The 25182-nt window shown below is 39.0% G+C and overlaps 2 protein-coding genes and 1 long non-coding RNA gene across 3 annotated transcripts in view; 2 read left to right on the forward strand and 1 right to left on the reverse strand.

Annotated features, from left to right (window-relative positions):
* LOC127649753 (E3 ubiquitin-protein ligase TRIM39-like) overlaps positions 1-8543 on the forward strand; it is a 28322-nt gene extending 19779 nt beyond the window's left edge. Inside the window, exons 4-5 of the mRNA XM_052134978.1 lie at positions 4009-4055; positions 5594-8543. Of these exons, the coding sequence (XP_051990938.1) occupies positions 4009-4055; positions 5594-6171 (625 nt within the window). The 3' untranslated portion in view covers positions 6172-8543. The remainder of the gene's footprint in view (positions 1-4008; positions 4056-5593) is intronic.
* The window catches only part of LOC127648579 (NACHT, LRR and PYD domains-containing protein 12-like), a 127530-nt gene that overhangs the window by 54184 nt on the left and 48164 nt on the right, over positions 1-25182 (forward strand). The window lies entirely within an intron of this gene.
* LOC127648582 (uncharacterized) lies at positions 16733-17835 on the reverse strand. Its single transcript, XR_007971185.1, has 3 exons — positions 17552-17835; positions 17060-17305; positions 16733-16816 (listed from the first exon to the last, which is right to left on the reverse strand). It is a non-coding gene; the product is annotated as an uncharacterized LOC127648582 (long non-coding RNA).

Below are 25182 nucleotides of genomic sequence, written 5' to 3' on the forward strand. Positions count from 1 at the left end.
TCCACACACAAGATTCACAGAGTCGTACAGTCCACACACAAGATTCACAGAGTCGTACAGTCCACACACAAGATTCACAGAGTCAGTACAGTCCACACACAAGATTCACAGAGTCGTACAGTCCACACACAAGATTCACAGAGTCAGTACAGTCCACACACAAGATTCACAGAGTCGTACAGTCCACACACAAGATTCACAGAGTCAGTACAGTCCACACACAAGATTCACAGAGTCGTACAGTCCACACACAAGATTCACAGAGTCGTACAGTCCACACACAAGATTCACAGAGTCGTACAGTCCACACACAAGATTCACAGAGTCGTACAGTCCACACACAAGATTCACAGAGTCGTACAGTCCACACACAAGATTCACAGAGATTCACAGAGTCGTACAGTCCACACACAAGATTCACAGAGTCGTACAGTCCACACACAAGATTCACAGAGTCGTACAGTCCACACACAAGATTCACAGAGTCGTACAGTCCACACACAAGATTCACAGAGTCAGTACAGTCCACACACAAGATTCACAGAGTCAGTCAGTTCACAGTCCATCACACAAGATTCACAGAGTCGTACAGTCCACACACAAGATTCACAGAGTCGTACAGTCCACACACAAGATTCACAGAGTCGTACAGTCCACACACAAGATTCACAGAGTCGTACAGTCCACACACAAGATTCACAGAGTCGTTCAGTCCACACACAAGATTCACAGAGTCGTACAGTCCACACACAAGATTCACAGAGTCGTACAGTCCACACACAAGATTCACAGAGTCGTACAGTCCACACAAGATTCACAGAGTCGTACAGTCCACACACAAGATTCACAGAGTCGTACAGTCCACACACAAGATTCACAGAGTCGTACAGTCCACACACAAGATTCACAGAGTCAGTACAGTCCACACACAAGATTCACAGAGTCGTACAGTCCACACACAAGATTCACAGAGTCGTACAGTCCACACACAAGATTCACAGAGTCGTACAGTCCACACACAAGATTCACAGAGTCGTACAGTCCACACACAAGATTCACAGAGTCGTACAGTCCACACACAAGATTCACAGAGTCGTACAGTCCACACACAAGATTCACAGAGTCGTACAGTCTATACACAAGATTCACAGAGTCGTACAGTCTATACACAAGATTCACAGAGTCGTACAGTCCACACACAAGATTCACAGAGTCGTACAGTCCACACACAAGATTCACAGAGTGCAGTCCACACAAGATTCACAGAGTCGTACAGTCCACACACAAGATTCACAGAGTCATACAGTCCACACACAAGATTCACAGAGTCGTACAGTCCACACACAAGATTCACAGAGTCGTACAGTCTATACACAAGTCGTACTGTTTGCATCCAACCAGAAGTGCAAAAATAGCAGAAAGGTGCAATGTGATATTCTAGTGTAGACAGGTGGTGCAAAGGCAGGACAAGAAATATATTGCAGTGCTATAAGAGCAGAATAAATATGGCTATGTAATATGAGCAGTGTATGAACAACATGTACAGATATATGCAATGTAGTGTTGTCAAAAATATCGATATTTCGATAAATATCGATACTGAAATATCTGAACGGTACCAATACTAATTTCCCTAAGTATCGATACTAGCCGAGCTGTCACTTTCACTTCTCTCCAAAGGCGCGTTGACAAACACCACACACACTCGCACTCCTCTCATTCGCTCTGGTTAAATAGCAAAAGTGAAGTGAATGTAAAGATGGCGAGTGCATGCGCGCTCACGACCAGTTTTGTTTGATAAAGAACACAGCAGGAGTGCTATCTGGAAATATTTTTGATATGAAGCCAGACATCCCAAGTCTCCGGAAGTTCCGGAGTCTCCCGCATATTGATAGCTTCTCCCTGATGCCCGCAATTTAGTTCAAATCTCCCGAATCTATAGCACATCGCGAGACAGAACATACTGCACGCATAACATAGATAGCGCGCACACAACATACATAAGCGTGCACGCAGAGAGGGAGAGAGCGAGAGACCTTATGAAAGCTAGTCAACCCCAACCCCCCAACCCCCTGACGTTTAAGTATCTTTTGTTGACATTGAGATTGGATTTGATTTGACTTGGAAATACAAAAGATTGCACTTTTTATTTACTTGCACTTTATTGGTTTTTGAATGTATGGCAATCTGAGAGGCTTTTGAACAAGTGCAATACCTCAGGACATTTTGTTCATGTAAAATATACCTCATTGTCATGTTCCAGACAGTTCTACCCTCTTAATATTGTGGCAGTTTTTTTCTCTGTGGTATCGAAAATGGTATCGAATATCGATATTTTTCAAGGTATCGTATCGAAGTTAGAAATTCTAGTATCGTGACAACACTACTGCAATGTAGTAGCAGTGACATTAAAAGTAGTAGAATAATATAGATTTATGCAGTGTATTAGCAGAATATATAATAAGAAAAACAGAGTAAATATGGATATTCTGTATGAACCATATAGACAGATATGAACAGTATGTACAGATATGTGCAGTGTGGTATCATTATAAGAGCAGTAAGAATAAGTGTATGTGCAGGATGAATAGCATGAACAGCAGTAGAATATGGCTATGTACAGGTGTAATTACAGTATGTACATTTTTAAATAAATAAATAGAACAGGATGGGTGGGATAGGGTAGTGCAAATTGTCCGGGGGGGCTAGAGTTCAGTAGGGTGACAGCTGCCGGAAAGAAGCTTCCTCTGAACCTGCTGGTACGGGTGCGGAGAGACCTGAAACGCCTCCCAGAGGGGAGTGGGGTGAACAGTCTTTGGTTGGGGTGGGATCAGTCTTTGATGATGCTGCGCGCCTTACGCAAGCATTGTTTACCCTGGATGGCCTCGATGGAGGGGAGCGAGGAACCGGTGATGTGTTGGGCAGTTTTCACCACACTCTGCAGTGCTTTCCGGTCATGGGCAGAGCAGTTGCTATACGAAACTGAGACACAGATGGTGAGGATGCTCTCGATGGTGCAGCGGTAGAAGTTCACCAGGATCTGAGAAGACAGGTGGACCTTCTTGAGTCTCCTCAGAAAGAAGAGACGCTGGTGAGCCTTCTTGATCAGGGTAGAGGTGTTGAGGGTCCAAGAGAGGTCCTCAGAGATGTGGACACCTCAGTCCCGTTGATAGAAATGGGTGTGTGTGTGTGTGCCAGCTTTAGACTTCCTGAAGTCCACAATGAGCTCTTTGGTCTTCTTGGTGTTGAGAGCCAGGTTGTTGTCAGTGCACCACGATGATAGGTGCTGGACCTCCTCCCTGTAGGCCGTCTCATCGTTGTTACTGATGAGACCAATCACCATAGTGTCGTCTGCGAACTTGACAATGGTGTTAGAGCCATGTACAGGTGTGCAGTCGTAGGTGAAGAGGGAGTAAAGGAGAGGGCTCCGCACACATCCCTGTGGTACGCCGGTGTTCAGGGTGATGGTTGAGGAGGTGTGATTAGCTAACCTAACAGACTGAGATCTGTCGGTTATGAAGTCCAGAGTCCAGTTACAGAGGGAGGAATTGATGGGATTGATACTGAGTTTGGTGATCAGTTTGGAGGGGATGATGGTGTTGAAGTTAAGATTTAAGATCCATGGAGGGTTACACAGCAATACATTTATTTTGAGTCTCAAACTTTATATCCCACAATACATTTAATCATAGATAAAAGGGCAGTGATGGCTCAGCGGTTAAGGCTCTGGGTTACTGACCAGAAGGTCAGGGGTTCAAGCCCCAACACCACCAAGACACCCCCGTCCTTGAACCTATCTGCTCCAGGGGCGCCGTATCATGGCTGACCCCGCACTCTGACCCCAGCTTTGCTGGGATATGTGAAAAATAAATAATTTCACCATGTATATGCAGAAATGTATGTATAATGTGTGACAATTGATCAATTAATTTATTATTATTTTTATGAATTGTGTTTCAGGTGAGCTGAATGTGATGTCATCATTTGTGTGTGTTTGTGTTTTTATAGTGTGGATCATGGAGGAGAGTTCAGGATTACAGCAGGACTACACAAATGTAGGTCTACACACACACTCTCACACACACACACACACACACACACACGCAGTCACACACACTCACACACACACACACACACACACACACACACACACACACACACTCACACACACACACATACACACACACACACACACTCACACACACACACACTCACACTCACACACAAACAGACACTCACACACAAACAGACAAACAGACTCCCACACAAACACTCACACACACACACACACTCACACACAAACAGACACACTCACACAAACACACAGACACACTCACACACACATACAAACACACACACACTCACACATACACACTCTCACACACACACACACATACAAACACACACACTCACACACAAACAGACACAAACACACAAACAGACACACTCACACACAAACAGACACACTCACACACAAACAGACACACTCACACACACACATACAAACACACTCACACACAAACACACACACACACACAAACAGACACAAACACTCACACAAACAGACACACTCACACACACATACAAACACTCACTCACACGCATACAAACACACACACACACTCACACACAAACAGACACACTCACACACACACACTCACACACAAAAAGACACACTCACACAAACAGACACACACACATACAAACACACAAACAGACACTCACACACACACTGGTTTAGTGATTGTTGTGTTTTAAGTGTTTTTTCTCTTCTTGTGTTCAGATGTTTGTGACCTCACTCTGGATTTAAATACAGCACACACACACTCATACACACACACATACAAACACACAAACAGACATACACACACTCACTCACACACACAAACACACACACACATACACACACACATACAAACACACAAACAGACACCACACATACACACACACATACAAACACACAAACAGACACACACACACACATACACACACACACACTCACTCACACACACAAACACACACAAACAGACACACACACACACATACACACACACATACAAACACACAAACAGACACCACACATACACACACACATACAAACACACAAACAGACACACACACACACATACACACACACACACACACAAACAGACACACACACTCACACACACACACACAGGTTTAGTGATTGTTGTGTTATTGTTTTTTTCTGTTCTTGTGTTCAGATGTTTGTGATCTCACTCTGGATTTAAATACAGCACACACACACTCATACACACACACACTCACACACACACACACTCACACACACACACACACACACACACACTCTCACACTCACACACTCACACTCACACACACACACACACACACACACACACACACACTCACACTGGTTTAGTGATTGTTGTTTTTTAAGTGTTTTTTCTGTTCTTGTGTTCAGATGTTTGTGACCTCACACTGGATTTAAATACAGCACACACACACTCATACACACACACACTCACACACACACACACTCACACACACACACACACACACACAGGTTTAGTGATTGTTGTTTTTTAAGTGTTTTTTCTGTTCTTGTGTTCAGATTTCTGTCACCTCACTCTGGATTTAAATACAGCACACCCTGAACTCATTCTGTCTGAGGGGAACAGGAAGGTGACACGTGTGAGTGAGCGTCAGTCATATCCTGATCATCCAGAGAGATTTGATAAGTGTCATCAGGTTCTGTGTAGAGAGAGTCTGACTGGACGCTGTTACTGGGAGACTGAATGCAGTGGCGGTGGTGCTGCTATATCAGTGTCATATAAAGGAATTGGCAGAAAATATAATGATGCTGACTGTGTATCTGGATACAATTTAATCTCCTGGAGTCTCTGCTGCTTTGGTGACGGATTCAGTGCCCGTCACAATAACAACTTCACTGAAATACGTCCCCCTTTACGCCACAGTGAGAGAGTCGGAGTGTATCTGGACTGTCCGGCCGGCACTCTGTCCTACTACCGCATCTCTGACACACACACACTCACACACTTACACACATTCAACACCACATTCACTGAACCGCTCTATGCTGGATTTACGTTTTATTGTAATTCCTCAGCGAGTCTGTGTGAAACTGATCATCAGACACACACACACACACACACACACACACACACCTGAATGAGTGAAATATACTCACTGTATCTCACATAAACACAACTCCAAACTCTTTCCAGAAATCATTTCAGGAATTACATTAAGTTGTTATTTACTATCAAATTAAATAATAATAAAAATAAACAGTGTTGAAATGTCAGTAACATGATCACATGTGGTGATCAAACAATCGTTTCTAATAGTTCTGCTCACATTTTATATTCTTTTATTTTCATTTATTCTGTTTAATGTTGATTGATCATTATTATCAAGTTAATCAAATCTGTTTATTGAATACTTGTGTGACATTCAGCTGGAGTTTATTGATGAAATTCAAACAGTAATATACAGAAGTTTATTTAAACATACAGTTACACTCAACACTAAACTAATGATCAATTCAGATGATTATTGATTTCTGTCTTACAGTCACTCGTGTTTTATATCAACACCAATAACCACAAATATTTATTTCTGTCAGTTCAACTGCATTAGTTTTTATTAATAAAATATACTGTAAATAACACAAAATGTAGTTTTCCATGTTCAGTGTTATAGTTACTAAATTAACCGACTGAAGCATTTCTTAAAGAGGCCGTTCATACCAGAGTGATATACATATATATATATATTAACGGTCCATTAAGGGGCAATTATTGACCCCTGGAATTGTTTTTCGGGGGCATTTTTTACATTTTAAGAGGGCAGTTGTTCGGCCATCATCTGGCACAATACTTCCAATTTGTGTTTCACTTTTGTGGTTTTAATAAACTATAACTGTCACATGCAACAATGCATCATGAGTTATTAGGATTTATAATGAATATATTAATGACATTAATATACTCAACGGCTAGGGATGTGTAAAACGGCATAATTTCACAATGAACTAGTCTGTGAATCATGTCGATGATTAGGTTGGTGTAATTTCCACAAGACACCAATCAGACGTGTTCTTTAGACACTAAGCACAGCTCTTCAATAGGATAACAGACATTCAAAAATAATACGCTTAATAACTATAACCTTTGAATGCACAAAACTGTCAAAGTCATCAAAATCTGTGTGGAAAAGTCAGATAGTAAAATATTGTAGTGGTGCTTTTCACCCTTAGATGCATGTTTTATCAATACCTCTTTGGTTTGTGTCTTCATCAGTAAATGAATACATTTGAATATATGGTTTTTATGCCATAAAATTAGACTTTATTATTAGAAATAACAAGCCGAGTCAGTCTGCAGAGCAACTCCCGTGTCTTGAGTTTTCAGTGCTTATATAGGTCTTCCAAGGCATGACTAAAACAATTCATATCCTGTTTCTATCGTGTTTTGAGCAGAAAAACATCTTTAGGGCCCCCAACCGATTTCTGTTATCTTCAAACCAGAAGGGTTCAGTTACATCCTGTGAGTCCTTTATGTGTGAGTGTCCATGTTTTCTTTTTCCCTTCTTCATTATTATTAAAATGTACATGATATCAATAAAAGCATGAGTAAAAATCATTTTTCAGTCTTAATTCTTCATTATACAAACATTCTCAGGTTTGCTTAATACCTCTTTAATAATTTAGGCACTTCTTTGTCTGCAACGGTTCTCAAAGGTTTACCCCCAAATGCAATCTTTAAATAATGTTCTACACAGGGTGTGATCCCCTGATGTACAGAATGCTTAGTATTTATCACTGTGATTTAATGTTTTAATAAAGCTGTTATTAAGACACAGTCGGGTTGAGTGGAACTCACTTTTCGGGCAGGTTTCTTCTAGACCTCCTTTTTGATGCTTCTAAACTAAAAGCATCCATCCTCTTCCTTAAACCCATATTACCCTCCCATCTTGGGCAGGTGTGCCTGTCTTAGGTCGCCCGCCTCTTTGCCATTGGAGAGTCTTACCCATCATTGGGTCACCACCTCTTGCCACTGGCCTGGTACCGCCCAGTCCTATCAGCCGATTCTTAATAATTTGGTATCCGTAAACAGACATTTCTTTTGTTTCAGGAAGTATCACCTGAGAACCGTCACAGTCAATGGAAACATCTACAACTGCTTAAATATAGAGACAGTTCAAAACATGGATAATTTCACAAAGCATTATTCAAAATTAAACAGTCTATTAAAACTGAACTGAAACTGAAGTCATTGTGTTTGGAAACAAAGATGACGTTCTCAAGGTGAATGCATACCTTGACGCTAGGGGTCAAACAACTAAAAATCAAGTCAGGAATCTTGGTGTGTCTCTAGAGTCAGACCTTAGTTTCAGTAGTCATGTCAAAGCAATAACTAAATCAGCATACTATCATCTGAAAAATATTGCAAGAATTAGATGCTTTGTTTCCAGTCAAGACCTGGAGAAACTTGTGCATGCTTTCATCACCAGCAGGGTGGATTATTGTAATGGACTCCTCACTGGCCTTCCCAAAAGACCATAAGACAGTTGCAGCTCATACAGAACGCTGCTGCCAGGATTCTGAGCAGAACCAGAAAACATGAACATATCACACCAGTCCTCAGGTCTTTACACTGGCTCCCAGTTACATTTAGGATTGATTTTAAAGTATTATTACTGGTATATAAATCACTCAATGGGCTAGGACCTCAATATATTGCAGATATGCTCACTGAATATAAACCCAACAGATCACTCAGATCATTAGGATCACATCAGCTAGAAATACCAAGGGTTCACTCTAAGCAAGGAGAGTCTGCTTTTAGCTTTTATGCCAGCCGCAGCTGGAACCAGATTCCAGAAGCGATCAGATGTGCTCCTACAGTAGTCACATTCAAATCCAGACTCAAAACACATCAGCTGTGCATTTACTGAATGAGCACTGTGCCACTGTGTGTCCGACTGTTTTACTGGATTTTATTTTATTCTAAACTGTTTCTATTATTCTTACTTTAATCTCTTCTATGTAAAGCACTTTGAATTACCATTGTGTATGAAATGCGCTATATAAATAAACTTGCCTTTAATAAATGTCACAAAATACCTTGTATAATCGAACTAATATCAGAATAAAACTAAATACAGGATAGCCTCTTCGAGGAAGCTTCATTTAAAACATCACCTTAATCAATAATGTCTCTAGATAGTTTTGAACCTACATTTATTCTCAGATGAACGTTCAACTTAATCTCTTATCTTTAATATAAACACTTAACTTCAAATTATCCTCTGAATTGGGAAAACCTGAATTGCCCTTAAAATCTTTAATCATGATGAGGAAACGGTTTGAACCTCTCCTTCATATCACTGTATCAACATTAGTGTCACATCACATCATTTACCATATAAAAGAAAATGAAAAGACACTTCAACAATGTAAAGATGTGCCTATAGAGAACACGTCAACATCTGCTGTTGAGTTTCTCGTTTCAGCAGACAAACAGAGAGTGAGAAAGGGAGGGGCTCAGAGGGGACACTGCATCTCATTACAGCTGTTCCTTCTGTTTCATTCTAGAATCTCACAGTAATATATTTAAGTTATCCTTCAACAGGGAAAAAAGTGATCATTATAAGAATTCATTATATTAACTGCTTTCAAACTTTTCCATTTGAATCCATCTTCAAAAACCTCTTCCAGAACTTTCAACCTTCTTCTCTTGTTAGAAATGTGATTACTGTTCCTGACCCCTGATCAGCTGATGGCACTGCTTCAGACATGTGCTAAATCTATCTTTCTCATGTCCATATAATACATAACCACATGCTTGAATGGTCCTTCTGGCACTAACACATGAGCTATGGGTGTTATTATTCCTTATCTGACATAGTTTTGAGCAGAGACTTCACATGTGGACAAAAACTCATCAACCCAAAGACCAATATTCCTGTTATTTAATTCTCCTTATCACTGTTATTTCATTATTTGTATTACTTTGGTTAAAAGCATGCATTAATGTCAGTTGATGGACATCTATGCTTCATGAAAACACCATATACTTCTATACATATAGTCTTTTCCTCTCTTTCTCCACATAGTATGTTCATATAGACCTGCATTATTTCAATTCATGATTTCTAAAACAACAGCCATCAGATCTTTAATAAACACAAGCTTTTCCTCTTTTTCAACATTGTCTTTCCATTCAACACAACTAACTTTAATCTTCTGTTCAAGCTGATCTTTACATTTACAGCCCCTATCTTCTCCTTCTTTATTCTCTCTAATGAATCCTTTCTCTGTTTTACTCTCTCATGAGAACAAGCTCTATTCTATCTAATGAAACAACACAAATCATCTTTAGAAACTCACAGAAAGGAAATGTTTAAAGTAAATAAAGTATAAAAGAGGCACAACTGAAACTCATCAAATCTCTCGTGTTTTGTAATAATTGATCAGTAAAATACATTAAATCATTTAATTTCTCATGACTCTCATCTTTATATCCTAATGTTTAACATCATTAACAATCAGATGTTTTCAGTTATTATTCTCTTATATTCTTCAGCATTTCCTGATAAATGATTGAGTTCAATATTAGAGACAAACATCATTGTGCAGAAACTGTACGCCTCTAAAGTGATACTTTCACAGATTTATCTCAAAATGGAAATATTGACACTAGAAAAAGATACTCGATCAACTCTTTGTAACACCCACTACCCTTTTTCTTTAAAGTGAGGGTACCAATCCAATAGTTAACTCTTACTGTGCCATACGTTTGTAATATTTACTCTTTAAATCAATAACTCAGTGATTAGATTTAGACATGATATTGAACACATGGATGTCATATATGACTGAAATCAACTTATCCAGAGGAATGTAATCCACATTAGTAATGTCAGTTCAGTAATGATTACCAGCAGTCATGAGAGTGTGAGGGCCAATCAGATAATAGCCCTCATCGTTCAGTGTTTTTCCTCTGACTTCCTCCTGCAGGATTAGCCGCTTCAATAAATCATTGGCAGGTCGTGTACAATGGTAAGAGACTAGTTGCAGAATGCGTTAGTGAACAACATACACATAATGATGACAGCATGAAATTATTTATAATATTTAATCTCAATGTTTCTTCATGGGTTTCACCTGCTACCAATGACCAATTATTAGCATTTTCAATTATTTTTATAATTAAATACACCACATATTGGGACTTTATTTCAGTTGTATCTGGCATGATTGGTCACAGAACAAACCCAAGAAAAAACTTCTCAAAGCAAATTTGAACAGTAGAGAACATGAAATGATCAAAATCATTCTTAAATGTATTTTCTTTAATTCTAGTCTCAGTGACAGCTCTCAGTGTACCCATGATCAACCAACGCCTACACTGAATATATAAAACAAGAAATAATAGAAACATATCTCATCTTAAAAGAATCTGCTGTCTATCTTTTCTAAATTCGGGACGCCCCTCTGTTTGAGTGGAGACATCAAGAGAGACGATATTTTTTAGTGCAGGGTATTTATACATAATTTTCAATAAATATTTTAAGAATTTAAGTTCTAAACTTAAGAATGCGCTTCAGGTGTCTTTCACTTGTCTTACTGTCAGAGGCCGCACTATATCTTTATATAACAGTCCTAATTCAAAGTAAAATGTTATTAGTCATCTCCAGCTCGTGCCGACTGCTGTAGCATATGGTTACAGTGACGGATTCCCTCATCATAAGATCACGTGGCCACAACATAAGGATGTCGTTACCTCGACAAAATGATATTGTGGCCACGACTTATCATCACGTTCCCACGAGTTAACATGTCGTGAACCGAACATGTCCCCTCCCGGTCACCGTAGAAATGTATACTGAACAGAAATCCTTGTTTATCTGAGACAGACTGATGCAAAGTGTGCTGTGGTCTGTCAGGAATCTCAGATGCAGTCAAACTTACTCGCATTTGTAGCAATTGAGTTTCTGTAGATGTTCCTGAAGTATTTGAGGTTATACTTTGTACAGAAGCAGGTCTGTTTTTAAGGCAGTAGTGTCATCTCAGTGATTTAAGATCAGAGATTCAATATAACTTTTTGGAATTACCTTCGACAAGATTGAGATAATCCAGAAAGATACTCAATAGTGAAATCCCTAAATTCCTTGAAATCACACATTTAGAAAACTTGTTTTCCTGTCATCTTTGCTCATGCTGTATTATGCAAAGATGAACCTCAAATCACTTTTGCTCTTAAAGAACCAGGGGGTTCAGTTTTCAATGCCATTTATAATCAAACGTGTGACCAATCTCAAGATTCTCAGGTTTACATTGTCCCTCCCAACTTCTTCAGCTGTTTCGCAGGCAACAAAATAACAATTGTGCACATATATAAAAAATTAAATAAAGTTTATAATGTCATTAACACAAATACTGTGCAAGTGGAACATTTGTCACCATTTCTTACCATTTGAGTCATGGTTTTCTTGGGATCAACTTCTACCATTGAACACACTATACAGAACTCTTTTGTACAATATTCATTTCCTACAATATGAACACATTGGTTCCATTACAGTCCGTCATTCTATCAAAGAACAGCTTTCACTTATTGTAATTTGCTCACTGAGTCGATTAATGTAAACACTCTTTGTATGAACTCAATAAATGCTCACCAAACATTAAAACATTTCAAGTCTAAATTAGAGTGAACAGAAATTAAATGACAAATAATTATATTTAAATATAAACTAAAATATTGATATGGCTCCTACACCTCCAGTTCCACAGAATCTTTCGTTCATAAGAACCTTCGTTTCCGATCAATGACTACCAAGATCTTTGTGGACATACAGACAATCTAAAATATAAGCCCAAAAAGCACAAGTCACGATCTGAACATTCATCAATAACTCACTACTAGAGAGATTTGTTAAAATATTTAATCTTGCTTTGGTCAAGAACAACACTGTACATGTTATACTCGATTTCTTTTTCATATATTTAGAGTAGTTTGTCATAAACTATACCGAAATCTGCCTTAAACAGAAACAAAAAACAAACCAAAAAGAGAATATTTACCAGTTATTTGATAAATAAGCAATATCCCTGCTACTACACAATTTCAAAACACATATCACAACAATCCAATGTGCTCCAAAGTTCACAGGACACAGATAAATGTCCTCAACTGGAAACTTCATCTGTAGAAATGATGCAAGTTGATGCTATATCAAGCCATTCTAGTAATTTGATCTCCTTCTGGATTGTCAATTCACCTTACTGAGACATCGGAACAGTCCAGAACAAGGACATTCCAACAACTGCACTTAGTACTGGTTTCTGTGAATAAAATATTTACAGTTTAAATACACAAACTGAAGTTAAGAAATAATCCGTTTAATTATTACTTTCCTGATGTTCTTCTCATAATAGGTGAAGATATGCATCTATGACCTAAAAAAATATCCCGGGAGATTTACTCCAGTGTTGGACTTACTGCTTCAAATTGAAAACTGAAGCGATCTTTAAAGGTAAGACACGTTATTTAACATGTGTTGTCTATATTGTCTATTGAAAGTCAAAATGTTTTAGTTACGAAGCATTTATTTTACGAGTAACGCTGGTTATTTCTGGAAAAAATGACATGACCATGTAAGGCTGACATGAAGAGGTCGTAAAAGTCAAAGAACTCTGCGAGAACCAAGTCATAAAAACTCTCACACAGAAGAACATCTTCACCTGAGTCAACACATCCGACTGAGCAAGGACAATCAAACACAAATCTCACATCTGACCTCTATCTGACCTCAGGCCAATTTAGGCACAAACATCTGCCCCCCTCCTTATCTACATGCAACAAAATATAATATGTGATGTATACAAATAATGTAACTAGTGTAACATGTTTGGTATCATTTAAAATGTCTCAGTGCGTCTGGTATAGTGCTCTCATTCCCAGGTTTGTAAAACTTAATGACAGCAAAGTTATAAGGTCTTTGCCAAATGCTTTATAATTCTGGAGGTCTGTCCCCATCCCTGCTTGTATGTTAATGAGGTATGTCCCCAGGACTTCCAAACCTAACCACTCCCAAAATTCCCTTTGTTCATGGTTTGGGTATTTAAGGAGATGTGACACATTGTTCATGGTTCTCTGTAGTCAGACGATCCCACACAGTTTAATGTGTGTAGTTTACATCAGGTCATTGCAATTCGAATTTCTTATGTTCTGATAAAATGTCTAAATTTGACTTATCACTGTCTAATTGGATTGATGAATGTATTATGTCACCTGGTGAATAAATTGTTACATTTGAGTTTATTCTGATTTACTCTGAAACTATTGTCTTCAGTAGATTACGTTAAGTCCTTGTTTCCGCAAATCTCCGACCAGGTTAGCAGCGGACTAAAGCCGGTTGAGTGGAGCATGGGGCACACCGACTGAGACTTTAGAGCTCACACTAACTAATAGGCATTATTTCCAGGAATTTCCGTTTAGTGTCGACCAAACCTAAATAGGCTGAAGTCTAAACCTCTGGTTATTGTAATATTTGTAATATTGTAAGTGTACGTAGGAAACTATGGCATGATCATATAAAACTACTTTAGCTTGGGTATGTTGGTCTATCTTTGTAAATGTAGTGGTCATGACCTCTGGGTAGAAATGTTACTCTAATTAAGTGTTTACTATCTAAGGGGACTGAACAAAATACTTGTAGATAAAAGGGCAAGCAGGAGCAGCCATCTAATTAGTATTTAGTCAATTACTGTTTTATTGACCAATACTGGCGTATTTGTGACCGTGATATCCGCGTGCACGGCCGGCGCGAGACTCTCTAAGTGACAGGAATCTGAATGAACGAGCACAATATAAAATAGAGTTAAATACGATGATTCAATGTTAAATCAAATTTAATAATAATAACTAAGATTAGAACATTAATATATCCTTAGAAACTTTTATAATTGGAGTCAGATAAAATAAACGAGGATCTTAAAATGAATAATATAGTTGTGTAATTGGAATTAAATAACTTAAACTGAACGCGCACGATAAAGACAGAACACGCAGGAGACCTTCATCCATGCTGTTGGAAACCGTCATTGGACCAATAGGTGGACCCCCTTACTAGACTCTATTTTTAAGAATATTTCTGTGAAACTTGCTAAATAAATATTTGCTAGCAATACTATGTAGATTTTTAACTAAATATCAACTTTTTAATGATCTTTTCCCTTTTTTTCAGATAGAGAGATGCTCTAATCTGGCATTCATGTTCAGGCTCCCATTTGCAGCCGGCAGAGATTTCAGTATGCTGGATACTCTCCTTTACCAGGGGGTTTATAGATCAGTTACTAGTTCTGGAAATTCTCTACCAAGATATGAAGAACAGTTCTGTGTCTCCATTAAGGCTCTTAAATATTTAGGTTAAAAATAAATTATATTTTGCATAAATAATATAAAATTGTGTGGCTCCTTTGACACTTAAATTTGAAAGCTAAAGATATGTACTGTACTGTATGTGTCTTTTTGACATGAAGTGTGTAATTATTATACATGAAGTTATTAACTGAGAGACTACAGGCACACTGTAAAAAATGTCAGTAATTTTAACAGTAAAATAATGCTACAGAAATAAAATGTTAATTGATTAACAAATATAATATACAGTAAAATGTTTTAATATATTTTAAAAGTCAATGCCGTAGTTTTTACAATAAAATTATGTAAAAATTAAATTATTTAAATGTAAAAAGTAAGATTTTCCTGTATAATTAATGTTAAAAAGAATGTACAGTAAATTATTGTTAAAATTACAGTATAAAACCCACAATTCCCTGCGTGACCCGTTACATTTCATTATATTTTATGGGAATAGTTATTTTTCATCATATTTTTAATATCAGTTACGTACACTGGGGTGTTCTGTGTTATATTTGATGTAATTTAGTTCATGTTTACTGCATTATTTAAATCTCACATGTGTTACCATGACGATGTTCAGTGTTTGTGTGAGTGATACTGAACACTGTCTCTACATGTTTATTGGTCTTTGCTCCTGGAAGAGCCACTGCTGATAAACTTCATGTCATCATGTGCCCTTCTGTAGTTACTATGGTGATTAACAAATACCTCATGAAGTAAACAACAGATTTTAACAGTTTTATCGTAAATTTTACAGTGCCAGTGTGTAAATTACAACCATTAAACTGTCAAATTTACAGGTTGTTCTGTAAAGTGGTTTATATTTTAACTGTATTTTTTACAGAATTATTCTGGCAACCACAGCTGCAAAAATGTTTTTGTAAAAACAACGGGATTTTTTAAAAGTGCAGGCACGGATTTACATTTACATTTATGCATTTGGCAGATGCTTTTATCCAGAGTGACTTACAGTGCACTTATTACAGGGACAATCTCCCTGGAGCAACCTGGAGTTAAGTGTCTTACTCAAGGACACAATGGTGGTGACTGTGGGGATCGAACCAGCAACCTTCTGATTACCAATATATTATACAGAGCACTTATTACAGGGACAATCCCCCCGGAGCAACCTGGAGTTAAGTGCCTTACTCAAGGACACAATTGTGGTGACTGTGGGGATCAAACCAGCAACCTTCTGAGTACCAATGTATTATACAGAGCACTTATTACAGGGACAATCCCCCCGGAACAACCTGGAGTTAAGTGTCTTACTCAAGGACACAATGGTGGTGACTGTGGGGATCAAACCAGCAACCTTCTGAGTACCAATGTATTATACAGTGCACTTATTACAGGGACAATCCCCCCGGAGCAACCTGGAGTTAAGTGCCTTACTCAAGGACACAATGGTGGTGACTGTGGGGATCAAACCAGCAACCTTCTGAGTACCAATGTATTATACAGTGCACTTATTACAGGGACAATCCCCGGAGCAACCTGGAGTTAAGTGTCTTACTCAAGGACACAATGGTGGTGACTGTGGGGATCAGAACCAGCAACCTTCTGAGTACCAATGTATTATACAGTGCACTTATTACAGGGACAATCCCCGGAACAACCTGGAGTTAAGTGTCTTACTCAAGGACACAATGGTGGTGACTGTGGGGATCAAACCAGCAACCTTCTGAGTACCAATGTATTATACAGTGCACTTATTACAGGGACAATCCCCCCGGAGCAACCTGGAGTTAAGTGCCTTACTCAAGGACACAATGGTGGTGACTGTGGGGATCAAACCAGCAACCTTCTGAGTACCAATGTATTATACAGTGCACTTATTACAGGGACAATCCCCCCGGAGCAACCTGGAGTTAAGTGTCTTACTCAAGGACACAATGGTGGTGACTGTGGGGTTAGAACCAGCAACCTTCTGAGTACCAATGTATTATACAGTGCACTTATTACAGGGACAATCCCTCCGGAGCAACCTGGAGTTAAGTGTCTTACTCAAGGACACAATGGTGGTGACTGTGGGGTTAGAACCAGCAACCTTCTGAGTACCAATGTATTATACAGTGCACTTATTACAGGGACAATCCCCCCGGAACAACCTGGAGTTAAGTGTCTTACTCAAGGACACAATGGTGGTGACTGTGGGGATCAAACCAGCAACCTTCTGAGTACCAATGTATTATACAGTGCACTTATTACAGGGACAATCCCCCCGGAACAACCTGGAGTTAAGTGTCTTACTCAAGGACACAATGGTGGTGACTGTGGGGATCAAACCAGCAACCTTCTGAGTACCAATGTATTATACAGAGCACTTATTACAGGGACAATCCCCCCGGAACAACCTGGAGTTAAGTGTCTTACTCAAGGACACAATGGTGGTGACTGTGGAGATCGAACCAGCAACCTTCTGAGTACCAATGTATTATACAGAGCACTTATTACAGGGACAATCCCCCCCGGAGCAACCTGGAGTTAAGTGTCTTACTCAAGGACACAATGGTGGTGACTGTGGGGATCAATACACCACCACCACTCATTAGAAAGCAGAGGCCCCTGGGCACAAAATCACGGTGAAACAGATGATCAATGATCTACTAGGTTGGGTACAGCTGCATCACCTCCCCCCCTGGCCACCCTCCTTACTGGCAGTTAAAGTGGAAATCCACCAGTTTATTCACACGAGGGACTCTTTACTGCCGCTACTAGAAAGGCCATAGCGGTCATTCTGACCGTTCATACTAGACTGGACCAAATGTCACTTTTTTACAATCGAAACTTCTGTCGTCATATTTTATGATGTCATCACCCTAAAAAATAAAAAAATCCTCAAATAAAATCCTCAATTTGAATAATATAGACTAATATGGATTAAATGGAGCATGCAGCGCCAAGCGAACGCAGTTAGGCCTACATAATACCATCTTTTTTGTAATATATGATAGTTTCCAATATTTCAGCAGTCGGTTCCAATACCAGTGAAATTTCACGGTTCTCGATACCATTTTCGGTTCCAAAGTAAAACACAAAAACATGTTACTAAACAACACTCTTTTATTAATAAAGTCTAGAAAACATCAGCAGCAGAACTAAGAACAGAAATATGCCATTGAGCAACACTTTCATTTAAATATATTATTTTTAAATTATAACAAAACTGAACAATGTATGCTTAAAGTATTTTTGAACACTTATAACAGATTTGCTTCAACTTTTGCAACTTTTAATTTAAGTTTTTACCAAGTACTAAAAATAAATAAATAAACAAGCAAACAATAGAATTAATAAAAAACAATTTCCAAACTAATGTGCAAAGTGCTCTCTTATTAATAAAGCTGCATTTGCCATTTTTCTTCATGATAAGAAATGCACAGTGACATATATATAGATATTATGATTAAATAAGTTCTAATCGAGCTGCATTAAGGGTTCGGGTTAGGTTAGGTTAACTTAACCCTAACCCATTAAGCGTGTGCGCTCGAGGGATGAGCGTCCCGTGACAGAGTCTCTCTCAGCCGGTGCAGTTTCAGTCTCTCCCCCTGAGATCGGGACATTCACACGACTCATAGAAGAGACGCGACCACACAGAGACCGTTTCTGAGTTTATAGTTATTAACATGACCTGCTTCTGCATTATTTCAACTTTAATAAAGAAATTTTACTGCATTTTAGATGTAACGCCGGGATGTTTCCTTTAAAGAGCTCCGCCTCCGCTTATTCCACAACGGTTCATGCTTTAATAACGTACTTTAAATGAACGTACTTTAATCACTCCCTGATACTTTGGGATCTACATCAAATAAACGTGAAAGTTTGGAGTGCATCTGGACTGATCGGTGTAATTCTGAACTGCTGCTCTCACGCGTCACCGTTACAGTTTATTGTAATTTCATGCTACGTTAAATGAGATCAAGCGACTATTCGACAATGAACATTTTTCTCATCAATTTTGTATTTTCGACGATATCGATAATGTCGACTAAACGTTTCAGCCCTAATGTAAATGATAATATGCGTTTAAACTCGCCTGCTTTAGTTGCTTGAATAAATCCGGGTGTCTGTCTTTCAGGTGCTTTATTAAGTTTGATGTGTTTCCTCCTTTCGTCAGAATATTGTGCGTCTCGCTTTGTGTCCAGCAAGTTTTTTCACCACAGTGAAAATGTTTTTGAAAGTCTAAACGCCAACAAACATGGATTGAGGGAGAATATTTCGTTAGATAAAAACATGTTGTGAATTTTGAAATTATTAAATCTATCTTTTTTCATAACATGTTGACTTTTGGACTTTACGACGCTCTGGAGTTATTGGAAATATTTGGACAACACGAATCGGAAACAATCCAATGCAGCCACCACTGGAATCAAAATCCACTAATAAATGAATCTGTTATATTAATAATAAACAGGACACGAAATTTAAATTCTAATGAATGTGAAAATGTATTAGTTCATCGACAATCACAGAACTTGCTATTGTAGCTGATTACAGATACAACTTTGATTGTTTATATTCTATTATTTTCTTTGTAAAATAAAACAAATCAATACAATAGCTTATAAAAACATCACCAATGAGTATTTCAATGCATAGTAAAAACATGTATGAAACACATATAGGCAAAACCCAAAATGGCCAAAACGGTTAATAAAGAATATGAACATTCGATAAACTGTACGACAACTGATTTAGAAAGCAATATTTGTTTTACTGTGAGCAAAAATATCATGCTGTAAAATCATTATGAACGTATTCTCCTAAAAGTGGCTCACTTGAACAAGGCATCTGGTTGTTTTGGGGGGAAACACCGCACATCATTCACTGACGCTTGTGGATCGATTACTCAGTCAACACAGGTAATCTCTACCTTCCATGTGCAGATCCCACACACGACCATCTGACATTTGTCACAAGTGTCCTTAGTCACTGACGTGCGGTCTGGGTAGGCAAACTAGGCACTGCCTACCCTGCCAAAATTCAAAAATAAAATGTTTATTAAATAATAAACTTGTATTTATATTTTTACTTTTTATTCTTGTGATTTATATATGCAATATGTGTGTTATTCCAATTGTTTAGACGTTATGATGACAAATGTAGCAGTTACGCATAATCAACTAAAAACAAATGGTAGAATAAGCAGTGCTTTTACGGTCCATTCATTGCAGGCGACAAGCGGAAAACCCATGTTAGCATCGCGCTCGATCCTGTATTCTTTAACATGTACGGCAAAAAGCACAAATCTGCTGTGCCTTTTGACGTAAATATGTTATGCCCGTAATCATCTCCGTTACGTATCAGACATGGACCAATTAAAATCAAGTTATTCCTGGACATTTGCGTAGCTAACGTCATTACACCACAGCTAGCGTAGCCTACATGCCTAATCCCCGCCAAATTCAAAATCAAAATGACAGCACCGGCCGTCATCACGGAATTAAGAAATTTTTCCAAGCTCGATTTTAATTCCAAATATGAGTTAATTGCAAGAGGGAGGTCTACGCCAGCCTTAGATGGACTAGTACAGCAAAAGGGCCCAAAAATTATCCGATCATTTCAAACTGATTGGTATGTAAGAAAAGATTGGCTATGTGGCTGTGCGCTTGTGTGTGTGTGTGTGCGTGAGAGAGAGAGAGAGAGAGAGTACACTATATACATCCTGATTTGTACATTTCTTGATATGCCGCGCTTGTGCGTAACGTTCACTGTTTACGCTTGTGTGTGTGTGTGTGTGTGTGTGTGTGTCTGTGATGGAGAGAGAGAGAGAGTACACGATATACATCCTGATTTTTACATTTCTTGATATGCCGCGCTTGTGCGTAACGTTCACTGTTATTACGTATTATTAGCTTAAACAATAAATCAGGTAATCTGGCTTTCATAACTCAGTGCCTAGCCTCTTTAAGACATCACCGCACGTCACTGTCCTTAGTTTTGATTTTCTTGCAGTTTCTCCATCATCAGCTGCTCCTGTCTGGGTCCTCGCACCATCAGATGTGTGGCTTTTGCTCTCATATGGCCGTAGCGAAGTTCATTTGCCAGTCGCATTATGAAGTTCCTCCGTGACATTCTCTCATTTGTGCATTTCTTCAACATGATGGAAGCATTTATCGCAGCCAGGTCAAGGATATTATAAAAGACAGCCACTGGACATCTACGTGTGGGTGCTTTCACAGAGTATTTCCTCGCCATTTGATCTAGCACATCTACTCTGAACTTGGTTCTGTTGTAGAACAGCTGTGTGGACGGTGCTTTTCTTCTGTTGCTCTGATAGATTGTGAGCGTTGCATCGTCACTTCTCGGCACCTCCGTGGTGAACAGCGCCCTTTGTTCCTTTACGTAGCAAACGCTGAAATGCGCGCTGGACTCTAGCTAAATCAGAAAAAATATTTATTTAGGTGGTTCGGTGTACGCAGATTCGGAAGGCTTCGGTGCCGATCCGGGCATCTATAATAATCAGGTTTTTAATAAGAGGAAAAAGTCATAGATAGACCTACATTTTGAGGCTGTCAAACTGGTAATGTACGTTAATCTACCCATCACCGCCAGGCCTCTGCCGCCTTCAGCTGCTTCCGAAGCGCCCGCTTCTGTTTCGGTCTCAAGTGGAGTCAGAGACGGTGGTGGTGGGGGGGCACTTGAACAAGTGTCTGTCACTCCAGCCGGGCTGTGGTTCTCTGTCTTGTCGTGCTGGTGCTGATGCTCAGGTTCATCTGAAATAGCAAGGCTGGATAATGTGCTAAACTCCTCTTCACTAGCATCACCGCAGGTGTCGTCAGGCTCTTTATTTGCGTCAAGCCGACTTTTGAAAAAAGTGGAGATGGTTGGAATATTTCTCCTAAATAAATCCTCTCTGCTATCCTTCTCCCTTTTAGCTCTCCGTTTTGTGGCTCCACTGCTCCACCGTTTTTTATCCATGTTGTTTGTTTTTTCGATGTCCTCAACTCGGTTGAATTTCCGAGGTAACCTGACTCATTGTCATCATCAGACAAAGCCAAAAATCTGATCATGATACTTTTTTGTGTGCAAATAAATGATTGTTAACACAATCATAACATACACACAAACAAACACTCATTAATTAATTTAATTTTAATTTAATTAAATAAAGAAAAAAGGATGAGGCCACACAGTTAGTGGGGTCTTGGAGGCCCCCTACAGATTGGAGGCTCCCGGGCACCGGCTCAATCGGCCCAGTGGTAAATCCGGCCTTGACTACAGGGAATATTTGTACTATTAATAAATAATTTATCAACTTTGGACAGAACTGATAATAAGATTTCTCATCCTCAGAATCTGAAGCAGGACCAGCAGGAGCGGGAGCTTCCTCCACCTGATTATCTTTTGTCCTGTGGTCATTTTCCATGTTGTTCTGGCCCTGGTCTTCATCAAAAGTTCACCTTCTTAACCTTCTTGGCCTTCTTCTTGTCTGCTTTAGTCAGAGGGGGGAGATACGAAGGATTACAAACCGACAGGGGTGGGAGCTCGTCCTAAACTGCTCAATTCCAGCTACCAAGGAGCTTGGATGAAGGTGACCCCCAATTCATTTGACTAATTTCTTTGGTTGCACATTTACATGGGGTTTTCAGTTCTCCCTGATTCCCATCGTCAATGGGGAACCAAGCAAGTCACTTCAGGGCTCGTGGGCGAGGGGATTTATGTTGTGTGACCACTACAAAGCACTTTTAGCAGCTCTAAATTTTGTAGACCCTACCACAGAGGATAATCAGGTTCGCCTTAGGAAGATGCGTTATCTTATGGACCACCTCAAACAAAAATGCCAGCAGCTCTTTCAACCTAACCAAAATCTTGCAATAGATGAACGTATGGTCAAGTCTAAAGCTCGTCAAAATTTAAACAATACATGAAGGGCAAGCATACTCGGTGGGGTTTTAAATTATGGGTAATTGCAACATCAGACTCTGGGTATACTTTCGACTTTAATGTTTACACAGGTAGTCATGATGGCCGTGTCATTGACTTGGCCACCAAAGTATTTGAATCGTTACTGCAGCCATTCAAAGACCAGGGCCACAATGTTTGGTTTGACAACTTTTACACATCCTCAGCTCTTATGGTTATGTTGTTAGAAATGGGAACTAATGCCTGTGGGACATGAGGCTGAATCGTAAACTATTTCCTGCAGAATTTAAAGACATCAAAAGATGGGAACTCAAAACAGCTCGAGGGGATATGAGGTGCTGTAGGATTGAGGGGAATATACTTGTAATTCAGTGGAAGGACATGCGTGCAGTTACATGCCGCTCCAATTTACACAATGTGAATGTCTCAACCGAAATTACTAAGTTTGTAATAAATGATGGTGACTGGACAAAAGAAGTAGCTCTCCAGCCCACTGTCATCAGCAATTATAACAAAAATATGGGCGGTGTTTATAGGTCAGACCAAATGATAAAATCTTACGACGTCCTACGAAAAACTCAGAAGTAGCGGAAGAATCTTATTTTTAGACATAGACATTGCCGTTGTCATCCACTTGATAGTTCTCCCCTCTATTCTCCCTCTCTCCTCTCCACAGGTATTGCAGTTGTTGAGTATTTATGAATTTATATATTTTCTGTTCCTGCATACATAAGATCTATATTTCAGTTTTTTTGTCCTTCAATTTCAGATGTAATCTCAAATTATTATTACAGGTGCTCACAAGGAGTATTTGAGGAGTTTCATGTGAAATATATCTTAACATTCTAAATGTTTGTTTTATTCCGTTTTCCCACTAATCACTAGAATTGTCATAACTTTTAAACAATAGATTATATTTCTAATCTGTCTGCTATTCTACATTGCCCACAGAATTTTATATATTTCATATTATCTAAGTTTCCCTCTAGCTTGTAATTAAAATGGTTGAAAATGCAGTTGTCTAATGAAGTATAGTGGCCGGAGAAGATTTTTGTAAAAATTGCTGTGTGAAATCTTATTGATAAAGGATGACTAACCTTAAATAATCACATATATTTATATCATTTGAAAGCCCTAGTTCTTCTCTTCAAAATGGTATATAGAGTCCAGATGTTTGATGTTATATGAACATGAATATAATTTGAATTTGGATATGAATATCATATCCAAAGAGTAGTGATGTATGTCTCGAGACCACTTTTACGTGGTCTCGGTCTTGTCACGGCCTTGACGGTCTTTGGTCTTGGTCTTGTCTTGGTCTCGGACCTCTCGGTCTTGTCTAGGTCTCGCTGTCTCTGACCGACATAGTGGTTGGGGGATTTAGCGATACAATACTACAATATCCACGACGACACAACGTTCGATAATGCAACAGTATTATTATTTCACGCCCTTCAAATGCAACCAATCACATTTATTTTTTTGTGACAGAGCCGTTGGTGCTCATCCATCCATATAACATTAGCCTATACCTCAGTGAGTGAGTGTAGCGTAGAGCATAAAGAGCACAGTCAGTCAGTAGCATGTCAGCGAATTCCTTGGTCATAAAATTTGCTTTCGTAGAACACAATGAGTTCTTCTGCACATCGTCAAACAAAAAGAAGCATTCGGCGAAATGTAGATTCTGCAAAGTCTGCTTGACAGAGACAGCCGGGACCACCTCAACGTTCACCAGACACCTGGAGCGTAAACACAGGGAATGCTATCTACGCATTTCAAACTCTTTGAGGTAAAACCTTTCCAACCTCCCATGACCAAACAGATCATGTATCTGCTGAATTATTGTTGTTTATCATGTGTTCTTCTCACACGT

The sequence above is a fragment of the Xyrauchen texanus genome, chromosome 9, assembly GCF_025860055.1.
Source record: "Xyrauchen texanus isolate HMW12.3.18 chromosome 9, RBS_HiC_50CHRs, whole genome shotgun sequence".
In the NCBI taxonomy this organism is placed as follows: Eukaryota; Metazoa; Chordata; class Actinopteri; order Cypriniformes; family Catostomidae; genus Xyrauchen; species Xyrauchen texanus.